The sequence below is a fragment of the Pseudorca crassidens genome, chromosome 2, assembly GCF_039906515.1.
Source record: "Pseudorca crassidens isolate mPseCra1 chromosome 2, mPseCra1.hap1, whole genome shotgun sequence".
Lineage (NCBI taxonomy): Eukaryota > Metazoa > Chordata > Mammalia > Artiodactyla > Delphinidae > Pseudorca > Pseudorca crassidens.
In genome coordinates, this window is record NC_090297.1 from 126,423,893 (window position 1) to 126,441,654 (window position 17,762).

General features: G+C 39.0%; 1 protein-coding gene across 2 annotated transcripts in view; it reads left to right on the forward strand.

Moving 5' to 3' along the window:
• Positions 1 to 16,982, forward strand: part of PRRX1 (paired related homeobox 1) — a 74,893-nt gene extending 57,911 nt beyond the window's left edge. Inside the window, exons 3-5 of one of the 2 annotated variants that reach the window (XM_067728617.1) lie at positions 3,885 to 4,066; positions 7,851 to 7,922; positions 13,645 to 13,795. In XM_067728617.1, the coding sequence (XP_067584718.1) occupies positions 3,885 to 4,066; positions 7,851 to 7,905 (237 nt within the window). In that variant the 3' untranslated portion in view covers positions 7,906 to 7,922; positions 13,645 to 13,795. Of the gene's footprint in view, positions 1 to 3,884; positions 4,067 to 7,850; positions 7,923 to 13,644 lie in introns of both variants that reach the window. The other variant, XM_067728616.1, reaches the window with a different exon arrangement.
• Positions 16,983 to 17,762: the final 780 nt, after the last annotated feature.

Below are 17,762 nucleotides of genomic sequence, written 5' to 3' on the forward strand. Positions count from 1 at the left end.
TGTCACACAGCTAGGAAGTGGCTGAACTAGGATTTGAAGACAGATATGCAGATTCAGAGTTCATGATTTTAAGCACTACAGTAAATTTTAAATAAGTAAGAGTCTTCTGGCTAAATGCTTTTTCAAGCAGTGCTTTGCTGTCTTTGCTGAGAGTCAAGATTTTATTATTTTCCATATTGCCAGTGGTAGGCTGCTCTTTTTTTTTTTTTTTTTGGTGGTACGCGGGCCTCTCACTGTTGTGGCCTCTCCCATTGCGGAGCACAGGCTCCGGACGCGCAGGCTCAGCGGCCATGGCTCATGGGCCCAGCCGCTCCGTGGCATGTGGGATCTTCCCGGACCGGGGCACGAACCCGTGTCCCCTGCATCGGCAGGTGGACCCTCAACCACTGCGCCACCAGGGAAGCCCAAGTAGGCTGCTCTTTTGATAAAGAGGGGTTGTGGGCCAAATCTGTCTTGTCTTCCCGAATGAGTTATTGTTTGCATATCTGTGTTCAGTCTGGGCTTAAAGGGTTTCTTTCTGCAAATAATAACCCTCTTGATGGGGACTAGAGCTAGACTCAAAGAGTGTGGAGGGTAGGAACTGTATCTAGTACCCTATGCTATGAGAGACATTCGTTGAGTTGAGGGAGAGGGTCCTAGAGGTCCCTTCAACCTGAAGAGAGTGTGCAAGAGTTTTCCCCATGGGAAACAGGGACTTCACCTAGAAGTGTTCCCCAGGAGAAAAAAAAATGTCATTGACAAAAGGGGAAAGTTGCCTGGGCACTGTGGTGCCCCCGAGGATAGGTGAGGAGAAGGCATACGTGAGGATGCGTATGTTACTGCGTGGCAGTCTCTCAGGGCTCAGATGAGAGTGGTCCACGGGCACAAACTCAGTTCTGCTCTCTCCGTCCTGCAGTCCAAAGCGGAACTCGGAGGTCTGCCTTCCAACATCCTCTTCCCCCATGCTGCTCACCACAGTTCTCCAAACACGTTCTCTGTTTCTACTCTTAAATCTCTTCCTCTCCTTCAAAAACCCCATATGTTTTATACCCCAGGCTTGGCCTGCAGTGGCCTAATAAATAATTTTAGGCCAATAACCCACAATTCCTGAAAGTACCATTTTTGCCATGGCGATCTGAATTTTAAATAAGGAAACCTGGACACGGCAATGCTGGAAATTTTTAAAAAAATGTGAAAGAATGATTTTGGGTTGAGAGCTATTTTGGCCCCATCACAACAATGAGCAAATGACGTTCTTATATGCTGAAACTATTTTATCTTCCACCTTTTCCATCCTACTACGTTCTAATGTCTTTTAGAGCTGTGAACATTTCCCACGTGAGCAGGACAGAATTCTCCCTCCGTGACTTTATTCTTCCTCCGTGAAGTCTTACCTTTTGCCAGTGTGAACCACTCCCTCTGACTCTGGCCTTCTTTATATTTATGGCTTTTATCGCAACATGACATGTATTATATTGAGTTGTATGTGGGCCAACTTCCCCAACTAGACTGTGAAGCCCTCTTGGATGGAAGCCATATCTTATCATCTTTGCAAAATTCACTTTTTTCCCTCAAATATTTATCGAGCATCTGTTATTCGCTTGGAACTGGTTTTGGTTTGCAGGGCATAAATAATACACTGGCCTCTCTCCTTAAAGTTGTTACAGACTGGGGGCAGAGAAGACAGATGTGCATATCATACTATTATCATAGAGTAAGATGATTCCTACACTACAGGAATGTTCAAGAATGAGTGATAGACCAGAGGAGGGAATGATTAAATCTTCCTGGGGAAAAAGAGAATACATGAACATTAAGCAGCCATTCTGAGCCAAGTCTCACAACAACCTGTGAGTAGGTATAATTATCTTCATTTGATTGGGGGACAAGGAATCAGAGAAATTAAATAACTATCCAAGGACAAACCTTTAAAGTCATGGAGCCAGTGTTTTTATCCAACTCTGTTAGACTTTAAAGTTATGTTCTTTCTACTACAACATTTCACAAAGAAGGTGATATTAAAGTTAAATCTTAAAAAACATGTCCTTGGCATGTGGACAAAAGGGAAGAATATCACAGGCAGAGAGAACATTCAGTGTGAATACACATAGGTGGGAAAATAACCAAATATATTTGGGAGCCTTAAGCCCAGGTAGGATTGGAAATGATGAAGGGCCAGTGCATGAGATTCAAGTGATACAGGATGTGGCTGACTTGGTGGACAGTGTGCTAATTCTTGAACAGTCTTTGTTCTATGGTAATACATTTTGATTTTAATCTGTGGGTGATGGAGAGTCAGAGGATGATATAAAGCTAAAGCGAAGCCCTGATACAATTATATTTGCATTTAAAACGATAACTCTAATAGCAATATGAAGGACACATTAGAAACAAAAGAGGTGAAGCCAGAAAAGATTCTGCCTCTACTGATTTGCACCCTGGTCTTCCATGGGGCACCAATCACATGGTATTTTATGTGAATGTTACCAACTAGAACTGTGAAATTGTCCCACTCCTCACCATAGGATTTCTTTCTCCCACACCTGGTCATGCGTTTCCATAATTGCACTTAAAATTCTTGTAATTTTTCAAATTTACATGTCTATCTTCTTTTAATAGATTGTGAGCTGCTTATGAGCAGAGAATAAGTCTCACCTCTCCATTCCCGGTATTTAGGCCAGGGTCTAGAACACAGTCGCCATAAAGACTTCTTGAATGAGTAAATGAATGAATAAAATACCACGGCAGTCTGGAAGAGTTGTAGTATCATGAGTCAGATGTTCTTAAGCTCAAAAACTCAGCCATTTATTACTTGTGAGAACTTTAACAGATTACTTAATCTCATTGAAACGGTTTCCTCAACTCTGAAATAGAAATAATAACACCTAATTGTGGAATTGTCATGATAACTAGAAATAATGTAGGTAATGTGCTTATATAAGTTCCTGGCCCTAATAGCACTTAATAAGTGGTAGGTTTATTATTAGCTGTAGTCGATGATATCAGTACTGCCCATTTCCTTGGAACCCTACAATTAAATATACTCCAGCCAACTTCCGATTTTCAGTATCTGCATTTCTGTTTCACAAGTTTCTTTCTAGAACTTCGGGAGACACGCCAGAAGTGTTGGAACGTTTATGATCAATGACTGACAGGAGCCAGTGTACAAATCCACAGTTCTCTCACCCCTCCAGTGGGAGGTGTGTGCCCTGCATCAGTCCTTAGAGCCCCTTAAGGACTGAGCTCCCACAGAGGAAGCTGGTTCAGTAGCACAGTTAGAGGTTGCTTTTCTTCTGTTACTTCCTCCCTCTCTTATTGATATTCCTTGCACCTCCCAGATAAACTATTTGCTTCTTAAATCCTTGTCGCAGGGTCTACTTTTGGGAAGATGGAGAGTTTTCCTTCCATATCCAATAAGTATTATGAAAGCAGTTGAAGTTTTTGCCTTTTGAAGAACTTTGAAAAAACTTTTAAAATGCCATTGTATCTGTGCAGAAATCTAACGAGATTTTTCTGTTTTTGAAAAAACTTTTAAGATGCCATTGTATCTGTGCAGAAGTCTAATGAGATTTTTCTTTTTTAATTACAATTACAACAAGGAATATAATCCATATTTTGCTGTCACGTGGGTTAGTCATGGACCGCATCTCCGGTGGCTTGATTATTGGAAGTACCTCATGGTCCTGTTCTAATAGTCTTTGTGCTTAAGAGCCCTGGAACATGGCCCACCAGGGAAGGATTATGGCATGTTTTCTGTTGTTCTGGGAAGAATTCCATACTTAGCCTAGGTCTTCCATGGGAAGGTATTGCATGGTAAAAATCAACCAGGACTTTATTCATGGAACCTCTTCTTTGTTTTTTTCTCTCCCTCCTCATGCTCTTCTCTCCTCCCGACAATCTTCCAGGTGTGGTTTCAGAACCGAAGAGCCAAATTCCGCAGGAATGAGAGAGCCATGCTGGCCAATAAAAACGCTTCCCTCCTCAAATCCTACTCAGGAGATGTGACTGCTGTGGAGCAGCCCATCGTACCTCGTCCTGCCCCAAGACCCACTGATTATCTCTCCTGGGGGACGGCCTCTCCGTACAGGTGAATGACTGGCCCACTCTCCCTTGCTCCGCTTCCACACGTTTCTCAGCGGTTGGTCACGTTTAAAGCTGCTTGTGCAGCTGGCTGACATTTCTTACTGGGTTAACCTCTTCAGAGACATTCAACTTGCTGACATCCCCAGATTTTCACAGGAGATTACTAGTTGCCCCAGGAGCAGGGTTTGGGGCAGAAGAGAGAGGGGCAGGCCATCAGCAATCTCCTCTTGGACTCAGGAACTCTTGCAAAGGTTTCAAAGATGGGGAAGAATCTCAAAGAAAAGATCATTAAGCTATGCCCAGAGTCCCTCTTGTAATCATTCTGAAACAAAACTTCACTCCATTTCCAAATCTGATAGATTGGTTTGATTATATGCAAGTAGGAATTTAACATGTAAGGCTCTTAAGTGTAGGACCAAAGGCAAACTTCACAATAAAACTGATTTTGAATGAAAAGAAAAGAAGTAAGGAAGGGAAAAAAGAAGGAGAGAGACAGAGAAAGACAGAGAGAGAGAGAAGGGGAAAAAACCCAAGATCATTCAGATAACTTTCATGGCCATAGTTCTTTGTTAGTAGGTGGGGATGTCGTATGATCCAAGATGCCTTCCTAATCTATTGCTAATTCTTGTCTACTTATCTGAAGTTCTTTGAGGGGTTAGTTTGTGTGTGTGTGTTTTTTAAAAATATATAAAAACAATGTATAATTTACACTAAATTTTTATATTTAAAAGGTGAAAAATATTAAGAAAGCAAATAACAGAGTATTATTTCAATGGCTTGGAAAGGCTTTTAACCTCCATTTATTATGCTGTCCAGAAGATACAGATTAACGCCAGAGGGAAGCTGAGACACATGTGCCTAATGCATTGTCATCAGTCTAAAGTGTCTTTATTTGAACCTAAACTTGAGTATTCTTAGAAACCAGATCAAGGCTATGTGTTCTCTGGCTGATTGCAGTGGAGGAGGAAGTATTTACAAATTCATTTATTATGCTTCTGTTTACCTTTTTATTGCTAAGGTTAATTAAAAGTTTAAAGAGAGGTTTTAAACTAATTATAAGATTATCTCCCAGTTGATGCTGAGCTACTGATGTGAAACGCAACATTAGTGAAATGCAAATACTTTCAAAAGTTGATCACTCTAATCAAAGCAAAAAACCTCAACTAAATATTCTCTCTGTTCCAAATCAGTTCCTTGAAAGAAACAGCATAAATGGATTTGAAAATTTCTTTTAAATTCCCCATTGTGAAATTAGCCTGAATTGCTTTGGTCTTAGTACATGGAGATTCTATGCATAGGAAACTGGAAATTTCTATTGCTCTCAGACATAGTATGCTTTGCTGATTTCAAAAGATGAGTCCTATCTGTGTGTCCTATTTAAAATTTAGACTCCTCTCCCATAGGATTTACTAAAAACATATTTTGAAGACCATCGTGAAATCATATATTCTTTAATATTTTAAAAAAGTGGAAGACTGCTTTGTTTTTCAGATAAATATTGATAGTTCATAGACTCATTAAATGGCTTGGGAAATGGATGTGGATCAGAGCTTGATGTTTCAAGGTCTCTGGTTTGAATTTGGTCACAACCAGGGAGTTCAGCTCCTTTTTCTTCCTGGATCCTAGTGAGGAAGTTTTCATACCAGCTGTAATAACCCAGATGGCTGTCACGTGGTCCTTACCAGTGAGAGGCGGAGGGCAGTACACTGCATGAGTGGGGATGAAATCTTCCCTGAATTAATGGCTAGATCACCTGGACCTCAGCAGAAGTTCAAATCCTGTGCCTGCATTATACATACTATGTATATGGGCATCTAATTGAAATTATTATGCAATTTATGTGTGCTATTTGGGGAAGTGTTCTATTTTATTTTGAATGAGTATGTAGAAATACTAGATACACTTTAAAAAAACACTCATAATTCCACCATCTTGAGATAATTAGTGTTTATTTTTGCAATTAGAGTTCAGTATTTCATATAGTATAGACTTAGTATAAATACTATTTTGTATTCTGCTCCTTTCACTTAAAAATCATATAACCTAGTACTTCTTACTCAATTCATGGTATACTTTTATATCATTTCTCTCTTAGACACAGAGTTTGTAAAAAATAATTAAAAATTTCATAGAATCTGATTGTTCATATTCTGTATGAAGAATTAATTAATCTCCAGATTTAAGTAGAAAAATGATGGTTTAAGCAGTAATTTAAGCAATAGTAATGTTTTTTGACCCAATGTTGACTGAAGTGTTTATATTTTGATTAGTTTCTAAAAGTGGCACAAAGCTATTTTGTTTCTTAGAGATTTTTCTGCTATGTTTAGAACCAAAATACATTATGATTTCACATTTTGAAGCTTGGTAGGAAATATAAGTCTTGTTAAGGAAATATAAAAGAAAACCAAGTGATGAAAAGCAGAGGAAATGATAGACCTTTTGTGTTATGGAAAATTAACTTGCTATTTCTGTTGGTACTATTATGTCAAATTAGTTATCTCACATGTGACATTCATTAAAAGGCATTTCTCTTGGTTAATCCTTGGACGCACCTGTGTGGCAGCTCTGTCCTTGATCTGGTTCCAAAGAACAGACCCAACACCTGCCCAAGTTTAAGCCTTCAGCAAGCAGAATTAGAGCGAGGGCTCATGATCCCTGTTTCTGTCCAAAGTATTAGGCCACATAACCATATTTTCATTCAAATTAAATCTTACACGATACTGAAAATAGTAAATAGTATAAGACTAGGAAACTACGTAAACATGCCTGTTTGATTCAGGGTTTGTCTCAGATCTGTGAAGCATGCCTGCGACTGAGGTCCACCTTCTGGGGTGTGTGGGTAACCCCTGGGATGAGTGAGGCAGCTTGGTCATGCAACCCAGGGACAGCGGAGCAGACAGTTTTGCCAAAGAGGACAGTTTGCTCACTTCCACAGCAAACTGTGGAAGACAGGAGGAAAGCAAGACTCAAAGCAGAGAGCATGCGTATGGTCAGAATTATGGGATGGGAAACAGCCAACATATTTTTTTCTGGGTGTCTTTTATATCTAGAGTGGTGGCTGTATAATTTATCATCCAAACTGGGACACTTTTCAAGTAAAAGGGGAGTGCTATTCATAATGACACTAGGACAACAGGCATAAACTGGGATTGTCCCTGGCAAACTGAGACTTATGGTTCACTCTATTTATAGCATGTCATGACCTCCTTCATTCCCTCGAGGGTGTTAGAGGTGATGATATCAGGTAGGAAACTGAGTCACCAGAAGGAACAAAGCATTCCTTAACAGGACACTACTGTCCTGGGAGGTGTCTTCTTTATCTACGCCTAGACAGTTGAAAGAAGCTTGTCTTTGGCACACGTGCTCACTGCTTAGCTAAGAACTGTTTCCTTATGCAAATGAAAGCACACACAAGCGCTAGAGTTATTCAAGACTCATTAGCTTGTACTGCTTTGCCTTTCGGGTGGCAGTGATTTACCAAGTCCTGGACTTTTGACTGTTGTTTTAGATGAAGTAGTTAAGAAACCTTTCTGCGAGACGTCCCTTCCTATGAAAGATAGATAAAGAATGGCCTAGCTCTGCAGTGTTGGTCTGGAGTGCCATTTCCAGAGGGAGGGCTGGGCTTCAAAGAAAACTAATGACAAGTGAAAGAGAGGCCAGCGATCCTTATCCACAATTTCCCTCCCCCCACCTTCTCCTCCTCCCCTCATTTGATCGTGGTCACGGTGCTGCCTGACATCTGCTGAACGCATTTGGCTCATTTCTCCCTTTCACACTTTCAAAAATAGATCCTCGTCCCTCCCAAGATGTTGTTTACACGAGGGGCTTCATAACGGATTCTAACGGAAGACACTGAAAAGGTAACTTGTCAGAGGGGGAAGAGGGCGGCTGCTGGGGGTAGGGTTTAAATGGGAATTAAGTATATTCAAGAAAGTGGGGCTTACCAGTCCTAGAAATGAAAGCAGTGAGGTCCTCAAGTGGGGAACACCATTGGAAACCAAAACTGCAAGAAAAGACATCCATAGAGTTAAGGGTAGTCTGATAGCCTAGAGCACGGCTCTGCAAAGATTACTGGGCGTATGAATCACCTGGAATCACGGTACGATGCAGAATGAGATTCAGTAAGTCTGGGGCAGGACCTGGGAAATGTACCTCTAACTTGCTCCCATGTGATGCCCATGCTGTTGACACTTGGTACATACTTTGAACAGTGAGGTTTTAGAGGAGATGGGACAGAGGTCAGAAGAACTATGTTCTTGTCCTGGCTCTTGTTGTTCTTCAGGCCAGTTGGGTCGTGAATCTACGTAACCTTGTATCTAAGCTTGAGCTAGTAATAGTTTCCCTCTTATATATCACACAGGGGCATTTGGAACCTACGTTAAGCAATGTGCATTTCAAAAAGAGAAACAAAAATCATTGAGACAACAGAAAGATGCAAGTCTTCATATATAAAACATTTCTAGAAAGAAAAGTTTAAAATGGTGGAAGCATCACTGAACATGCAGTGCAAACTGAAGGCTTAGTAATGAAATATGGCCCAAATGTGTCCACTTTAAGAGCTAAATGTACATTTAAAAAAATCAACTTCTGAGTTTTAAAAACAGAAGTTGGAAATGATTATTTAAATCACGAAAAGATCATTTCCAAAAGGATTTATCGGGTCTCTCTTTAAAAGTAAATTTTCCCTAGGAAAACTCATATTGAATTTTCTTAGATGAAGCGAGTATACCTCTGCTGTTCTTGCATTGACAAAAGAACAAACCAAAGAGATGATCTCCAACCTCTACACGTCACTGACAGAGTCATGAAAACCTCAAGCTCTACAGCCTTTCGAAAAATCCCAAGCTGGGAAGCCTTAGGATCTCAGGAAGACACATAGACTTCTTGGGCTGACAGATCTGTCTTTGGGGTGAAATTTTCCATAGCTTGTCATCATTTTTCCAAAAGGGCCAAATAGAAAACAAAGTTAGAGTTGAAAACTGAGTCAGGTAGTATTTTTCCCCCAGCTCTCCTCAATTGTTTCGTGATTTGTGGGATTTACACTCCAGGTGATTAGAAAGCAGAGGGGGAGACGGTCATAAGTTTCCTGGCTTTAAAACCATACCATGTATAGTATTTTCCATACTTCCTTGGTGTTTGGCAGTCATTTTAACACACTATCCCTCACGACAACCTCTCAAGGTAGGTTGAAATTATCAAAAATGATTTGTCCCCAGTGAAAACAGAACTCTAACCCTGCTGGTGGTTAGCATTCTGCTGTCTGTGGCTGGGCTCCAACTGTTAGGAATCTCCAAATAAGGAGAGGGAAAAATTTCAAGCTTACTTAAATGTGTCAGCTCTGAGCAAGTCCCAGAGCAGATTTGCTGAATCAACAGATAGGATACAAGTATTTCTTTTTCATCTCTAATTCCTCAATGCCCTGTACACGGCAATGTTGTTTCTTGGTCACAGACACAGAGAATTTTACATTCTTCAAAACTAAATAGAAATATTGCTTTGGCCAAACCCTATAAGCCCAGTCTTAGTACTCATCTCATGTCTGCATCCTGTTAGAGGAATAGGCAGAAGGCAAGACCAATGGGCAGGATCTCTACGTGTTGGAAAGCAGGCTCTTGGTGTTATCATGTGCTTAATAAATTACCTAGTTTCAACCTCATCTTTTTAGCCCAGGAAGCTTAATCCTGTTTAGGAAGGAGAGGTCATTTTACATGGTGCGAATGGCCCCATTAATTTGGTTGAAAACAGCTTATTAACCTCACTGGTTTCTGTCTTGTGAGAAAACATTTCAGGGTTCTCGTTCTTTTCCTAACACAGAGCTTTAGAAGTTTTGGTGACATGGAAAACAGGTGGTCATGAACAATCTTCCAGATTGACAGCCACTCAAGGCTCTCTTGCATCTGTTGTCACTTTTGGAAGTGGGTCCTCTCCATCATACTTCTAATGCCTTTTTAAAGCATGACTAAGCTGCTCTTGGATTAATTTTGTCTTTTCTGACCTGTAACACGTCTTGCTTATTACTGGTATGTCAAAGGACTGGTCCCTACTTGCCTAAATGGTAGTTTTAGTTTAAGTTGAGAAACTAGATTCATGTCAAACTACTGGAGGGAAAACATACTCGTTTTCTTTAGTGTGTGCACACAATATCACTTTAGCCTCTACCTATGAAGTTATGTACTCTAAATGTTTGTTTAGAGGCTGTGAATTAAGATGGTCTCTGTTCTTTTATCCTATTTCTTATGGCTATGCGATGCTGAAATAAGTTAGACCGATTTTTGAAAGTTTATAGCTTTCCTAAACGTTTATAGAGTGAAAAGCTTATCACTTATCAAGTGTATAGGATATTGCAAAACTCATTCATTAATATCAACTGCTTTTTTATTCTCACATCCCTCTAACTTGAGAGCTACATATAAGTCATTGTCATGGTCTCACTAACACAGTGGTGTCCTTTAACAGCACCACAGTACAATTAGACAAGGGTGGTGTTCTCAACTCTGCAAACACAGGTTGCTATTTAAGGAAAAATGTCTCAGTGAAAATCCAATCTCCTGTGTAAAATATAACTCTAATTCCATTAATTTGGTTTTGAGATGGGAAGTGGATCAACATTCATCTCATCTGGGATATTAACATCTGGCCTGCGTTAGAAAATCTCAGTGTTTCCAAGATATGTGTTACCATACTAAGTCTTCAGACTAGAAAACCAGATGATACTAGCGAATTATGAAGTAACTGCAGCAAAATGGTTATATAATAGATAAAACTGAAATCGCAAATACAGTAGACATTTCTAGAAAACAGTAACAGCATCTTCAGTAAACTAATTCTCCATGGTTCTAATTCCCTTTGTCTGCTAAGGAAAGTGGCCACACCTTTGATCATCACAAAAAGAGAGAATCTCTATTAAATAGGACTTTGCTTGTCCAGGATCTCAAAGGAGGCAAAACATATCCCCCGAGAAATTGGGCCAAATACGTAAAAGCACAATACTCTATGACAATCTACAGTTTGCCATCAGAGAATTTTTGTTTTCTTTCTGCTCTCTCATGAAGTTTTAGCCTCCTGTTTTCAGAAGCCATTTAATTTTATTCTCAGTACTTAAATAATACAGATAACTCAAAATCTCAGCTTCTTTCCTATGCATTTAAAATCATACTATGTACCATCTTTAGGACTTAATTCTCTCACAGAAATCTGGCTGAGAAAGGCTGATTTGGTTGATGTCATAATCTATAACTTAGGTACATTTTCCAAATCCAATTATCTTTTTTCTCAGCTACTTAGATCTTTTATTTCTTTGAAATCTTAGATTTCAGTATATCCTAGAAATTTCTTGAGTATGGGATTTATGGATTTGCATATATTTCTGGTAGGGTCTTGAATGGAAGCATGTAATTCATACAGAACTTAAATGATAATATGTATATGGGTTTTGAAAACAAATGAGACTTCTTGGTATATTGTAACAAAGAAAAAAACTTGTCCCATTTTAACAGGTTGTTCTGACTATTTATCTCACTCCTAATTGAAACCTACATGAATTGGGGCTCTTTCTGTCTTTGTCTTTTGGTAGACAGTAGTAGAAGTAATAGTCTATTCTATAAGTCTAACCTGCACCAATATTTGTTCACTTTTTACTGTTAAAAGCTATTTATGGTGGATTAAGAATATGCAATCATCAGTCTTGCCTTTGTCATGTCCCTTTTGATTTGGCACATTCGATTAAGATAGCAAAATTAACGGGAAGGACTGGTTCCTTAAAATAAAAGCATGTTGGTAAAATATTTTTAGAAATCATTACTCACAGCAGGATGACAGAGATCACTGATATTGAGCAGTAATCAGTTTAATCATACAATATCTAGATATTTGTCAGTTACTTATCTATTCATTAAATACTTTCTTGAATGCCAAATATGTGCTAGATATGGTGGTAGTTCTATCTGGGGACACGGTGGTGAACAAGGCAGATGTGGTATCTCATCTATGGGGCTTATAGTATGAGGAATTAAAATAAGTCCTAAAAGGAAAAGTACAGGGTGCTATAGATAAATCTAACTTTGTGTAGACAGTTAAGATCGTGCACCCAGAGATGAGTAAGAGTGAAACACACAACAATGAAACAGAAGAGTGTAGGGTTATTTTGGAACGCTTCTGAGTCTTCCCCCTGCCATAGGACACAACCATAGACACTCACACTCATACACATACCAGTGTTATAAGGGTCTTAAATTAAGGATTATATTTCTGGAAAGACCTAATTATACTTTTTAACCCAATTTTCCTGGGTTAATTGCTAGTAACTGAGCTGATATAGGCTATTGTGGGTCTTGACTCTAAGTCTTGACTGTAAATCTTGACTATGTGGTGTCCCAAATAAGTATTAATGATACAGTCTCTCTATTTGTAGAGTAGCTTTAGTTCTTTCTTTCTGGTCTGTCACTTGATCCCCAGAACCACAGACTCCTGTGTGGCTGACAAAATTGCATAGGAATGCAGGCACCAGAAGAGCACATGTCATTCCATTTATAAGTCTATCTCATTTCAGCCCTCAGTTGAAAGGTATTTTGTTAATCTTAGAAACAACTAGGAACATTTTCATTGAATTAAAATGAGTTCCCTTATAGCTGTTTAGTATCAAGTAATGGATAATTTGCATCCAAGTCTAAGAAACCTTTATTTTTCCTGTAAAAGAAATTCATGGATACAATTAACAGAAAACCACCAATTACAAATTTCTGCCCAGTGGTATTCCTAGGTCTTAATTACAGTCTCTGACAATGAAAAACAACTTTGGGTTTTTCTCAGCAATAAGAACAGTCAGAAACAGTTACCTCTGAGGTCAGGAATACTGAAACTGGAGCATTTGCTAGTTTATCTAAGAGATTTAAACATTTCCAAAATAACTGACCCAAAAGACAGTGTAAGCTGCTCAACTTTTGAATAAGTTATAAAATCAAGGCCAATTGGAGTGGAAACCTCCTGATTTGGCAGTGCTTGGTACTATCAACCAGTGGATCAACAAAGGCAGAGAAGTCATCTTAGATTATTTAACTGGTTCCCCAAGTACACTATTTAATATGGTATTCAGTGATTATCTAAAATATGTTAGGATTAATGTCAGCTACCTAGAATGAGGAATGAAAAATGCCCCGTAGTTTCTTTTCAAATGCCTCCTTCTCTTCCTCCTCACTCCCACAAGCTGGTGATGTAGGCAGGACAAGATTAAACACTGTTTTAACTGGTCAACTGATGAAACACCTGTTATCCACCATAAGCAGCTTTCTTCTCTCACCCCAGAAATAAATCATTACTCACTGTATCCAACACAGAAAATACTTTCCCCCTCGTCTTGTTCCACGCTCCACTGCTTTTCCCTGCCCTTCAAAACACTGCCACCCTTTTCCAAGGGCCTTAGACTAATGGAATCTGGGGCTGTAAGGGACCTCAGAGGTCATGTAGTCCAACCCACCTGCCCCTACCTGCCCCCATCCTGAGACTTGTACCCATCTGGGGCACAGACTTGCAGCTTTATGAAACTAATGCCTGTTATTCTCCCTGCTCTCTCCTTTGTCCCTACAGCGCCATGGCTACTTATTCTGCCACATGTGCCAACAGTAGCCCTGCACAGGGCATCAACATGGCCAACAGCATTGCCAACCTGAGACTGAAGGCCAAGGAATATAGTTTACAGAGGAACCAGGTGCCAACAGTCAACTGAGGAAAAAAATAATTAAACAGGCCTAAGAAGAAATCAAAAACCATAAGACACCTATCCTGCTCTGTCATTTCTACATCTGCTGGAAAAAAATAAAAACAAACAAACAAACACAGAAATAAACTATTGGGACCATGGCAGAGAAAAGCAGGAGAGGAGCAAAATGAAAATTAGTTAACAAATGTTCCTCCTCCCTCTGGGATACCACCACCACTTGTTTCTGTGTGTGTTAATTTTGTTTTTCCTTCTATTCATATGCTTTGCTTGATATACTCTGAGCTTCTTCAGTTAAGTTCAGCCCACCCACCCCCATGATTGTATGGGTTTTAAAAGAATCTACAGCAGCCAAAGAAACCATATATGTATATATATTCAGAATAATTGCCTATAGTCTCCTCATTGACCTGTTTGAACCTCAGTGTCTTACACTATCCTTCTTCCTAGTTCTCTGTACAGAAGCTCTAGGAACTTCTGAAAAGCCAAAGTCTTTCTGAAGAATCTGTGCCAGACATAATTCCCTTTCTCATTGTCTCCATCTCTGTTGGTCATGGTAAGCTTGTTCCGTCAGCTACTGGAAAGAAAAAGCAATTGTATACAACATCTGGTCACTGGCCTGTCTGATCCAGTGTGATTGGCTATGTCTGGCTAATTCTAAGCTCTAAGTTCTAGATCTAAGCTCTAGATTTAAGTTCTAAACTATAGAGGATAATATTACCATCACTACCACCCCTCACCCCTATCCAATCAATCAGCCATCCTAAGTTAAAGATATTTGTTGTTTCTTGAATGATTTGCTGTCATAGGCTATTTGATAGAAGATACATTTTTCACTTGAGAGAGGGAGAGACATTTCTCTAGGAAAACAAAGACTAAGTTGTGAAAGGCATGGCCTATATCTCTTTGGTGCCTTAAGGGTAGTCAGATGCACACTTATATATATACTGTATATATTTATATATTATATATATATAAAATATTCTTGCAAGCTTGAGTTTGCAGTTTCTCAAACACTACAAAGAGCAAATTTCACATCATCACCAGTGTCTTTATTTCTACGGTGATAAGACTTTTTATTAGGGATCTCATTTCCTTTCTTTCTCTACACAAAATTCTCATTACGGCCACAGAGCAATTGATAGGGCCGCTGTTTGAAAACAGGTCTAATTTTCACATTAGGGTTTTAAATAAATTAGAAGCTATTTGAGGCTATGAAAATGTCCTTGAGTTTGGCCCCTGAACTCTGGTGGAATGCTGATACATTCTGATCTATCACGCGAATTACACTTAGAAGAGGGAAAGCCGTTTCGTCATCTGTCCTTTTTCCACTCAACAGAAATCTGAAAGATACGCCTTTAAGTGGAATACTTAAAGGTTTATCTAAATTCTAAAAATTTAAAAGGCAATTGTGGGCTATTTTTATCTTCTAATATATTGAAATAAAGTTTCGTGTCTAGGGCTGGGAGCCAGGACTGACCTTTTCTTTGTTTCTTTCTCTTTGTTTCCACCCGTGCTTTTGTAACTTGTCAGGTAAACTTGACCAAACCATGTTACCATGCTGTGCCTTGGTTTACCTTTTTTGTAAAATGGGTTTAACAGTACTTACCTACCTCACAGGGGTGTTGTGAGGCTCTAATCATTTGCTTTTTCATTCTTTCCTGTATTCTCTGTACGTCCAGCGCTTTGTAGCCATGGGAGGAAAGGGAATATAAAAGTATACCATGTTAATAGAAGGCTGCTGTACCCAGAAGCCTTGTTTTCTAGCAAGGAAATGCTACCTTGCTGTAAATACTTATAACCTTGTATTTGGAAATGAGAAATAGGTTTATATTTGCAGACCTCTCAAAAAATCACATCATTTGACCAAAGAATAATTTAAGACACACAGAACAGACATATCTTTGACTTACGTTTTCATCCTGACCAACTTGGATTTCTAATAATTTTTATCAGTAATTTGAAAAGGTTTAGATTGATTTTGGCCAAATATGCCAACTCTGAGTGACAGGCAAGGATTTGGGATTTAAGATGCACTTTTAGTACAGATTTTTTATTTTCCCTGGCATATCAGATTAAGCTAATGGTGGTATTTTTTCAGTCAAACAGCCACCAATCTGAAAATGTATTTCCTATGTTGATTTTGAACTTCTTTTATTAAGAAGGAAGCCCATCTTATGCATTTTGCTTTCATCAGCTGATTCTCTCTTAACATACTATTAAAACATTTCTTACTGAATGGTTTATGTAGGCTGGCTGAACAACACACATTACTTGCTTCCTAAAGTATTCTTCAACTAATTCTTTTATCCCACTAGTTGCTGCAGATTATCAAGTTTCAAAGGAACAGTGTATCCTAACAGATTAAAACGTTCTTTGTGAAATGAGTGCAGTCCAAGAAATTGGTGAACTTTTGGAGTTTGGGGAGAACAGCTAAAAAAGGATTTGGGTTATATAGTGCAGGGAAGAGACATCATAGGTGAAAAGATTTTGCTAAAAAGGGGGAAATCTTAGAAGAGGGAGTAAAGAGATAGAGGATCATGTAAAACAAGGTCATTTGAAACTTGCATCCTGACATTCATTTCCAGTGGTGAAGAGAAAAGCCTGAACCCATAACCCCAGTGCTGGATGAAATTAGGCAATTTTACCCAACACCTGGGCAAGTGCTGTCCAGGAATATCATAGAGTAACCAATGCTGTCTGCCACAGGAGCTTTTATTGCTAGTGAATCAATACCACAGACACCTATTATGTAAGCATCTGATGGAGACATGTACACAGGGTACAAGCACTCAATTTTGTTCATTCGTTATTGATTAAAAAAATAGAAGTTTGATATGTGATTTGGAGGAGTAGCCTTCTGGCTCCTAAACCAGGTGTCAACAGAGGGCCTCAGGGACACAAAATTCAAAGGCATATCCCTGTTCCTTATCATCTATACCCAGATAACAGATGAATACATACAAACTATCTGTCTGTGTCCCCAGTCCCCGCCACCACCAAAATAAGGCGCTGATTTGTAGGGTACTTGGCAGTTTAAATCAAGCAGGAAGAAGTGACCGGATAAAAAAGGGAATGACATTTAGGGTATAAAGATCTCATAAGAAATGTAATATGTAAATTATATCTTGCTTTATGATGTAAAATATACATTGTTTGCGCTAGAATAGAAATGATTCCTTTTCAATAAAAAGAAAGAAGGATACTACTATGTCTGCTGAGTCTGCTGGTTCTTTTCTCTTTGACCTTCAAAAACACATCTGCTAAGATCTAAGATTGCACTCAGAAAAGAGTGAAGGTAAGAGGGATTTATGAACAAGAGAACTTTTATCAGAGTGTAATAATATTTTCTAAAAAAGGGAAATAATCTATTGTTCTCACAAACAAAGACAAATGGTGGGAGAAAGAGGGGACTTTTTTTTAGTATAATGGATAAGTATCAAGCGGATCTTTTAGGAGAGTTTTGCTATTTTTCATCCACATCTTTAGTATCCACAATAACAGATATCATTAGACAAAACAGATTTTATATAAAGCACAGCCTTTTCTTTTAGAAAAAAGAAGTAACAAAGTAACATTTCTTAAGCACCTATTGTTATAGCATTGTGTGTGGTAACTGGTGGAGGCGTGATATAGAAAAACTAAATAGGAATCGAGTTTTTTCATACAAATTAAAATATGATTTAAAAGGCAACTACAGCATGAACAAATTTATGCAGTAGTTCAAGACAATAAATTAATGTGTCAAAGAAATAGAGCAGATGGGAGTTCAGAAGAGGAAGCAAGAAAACACTGTGAACTGGAATGGGAGAGGGTTTCACGGAGGAACTGGGGCTTGAGTTTCATCAGCAAGGATTTGGTCAGGAGAAGGGAAAGTGATGGCTTTCAGGTAGGGGGAATGGCATGCGTAAGAAAGGATGAAGGTAGGGATACGGGAATGAGGAATTTGTTTCAGGAGGGCACGGCAAGATGGGCCTTGTGACCGCCT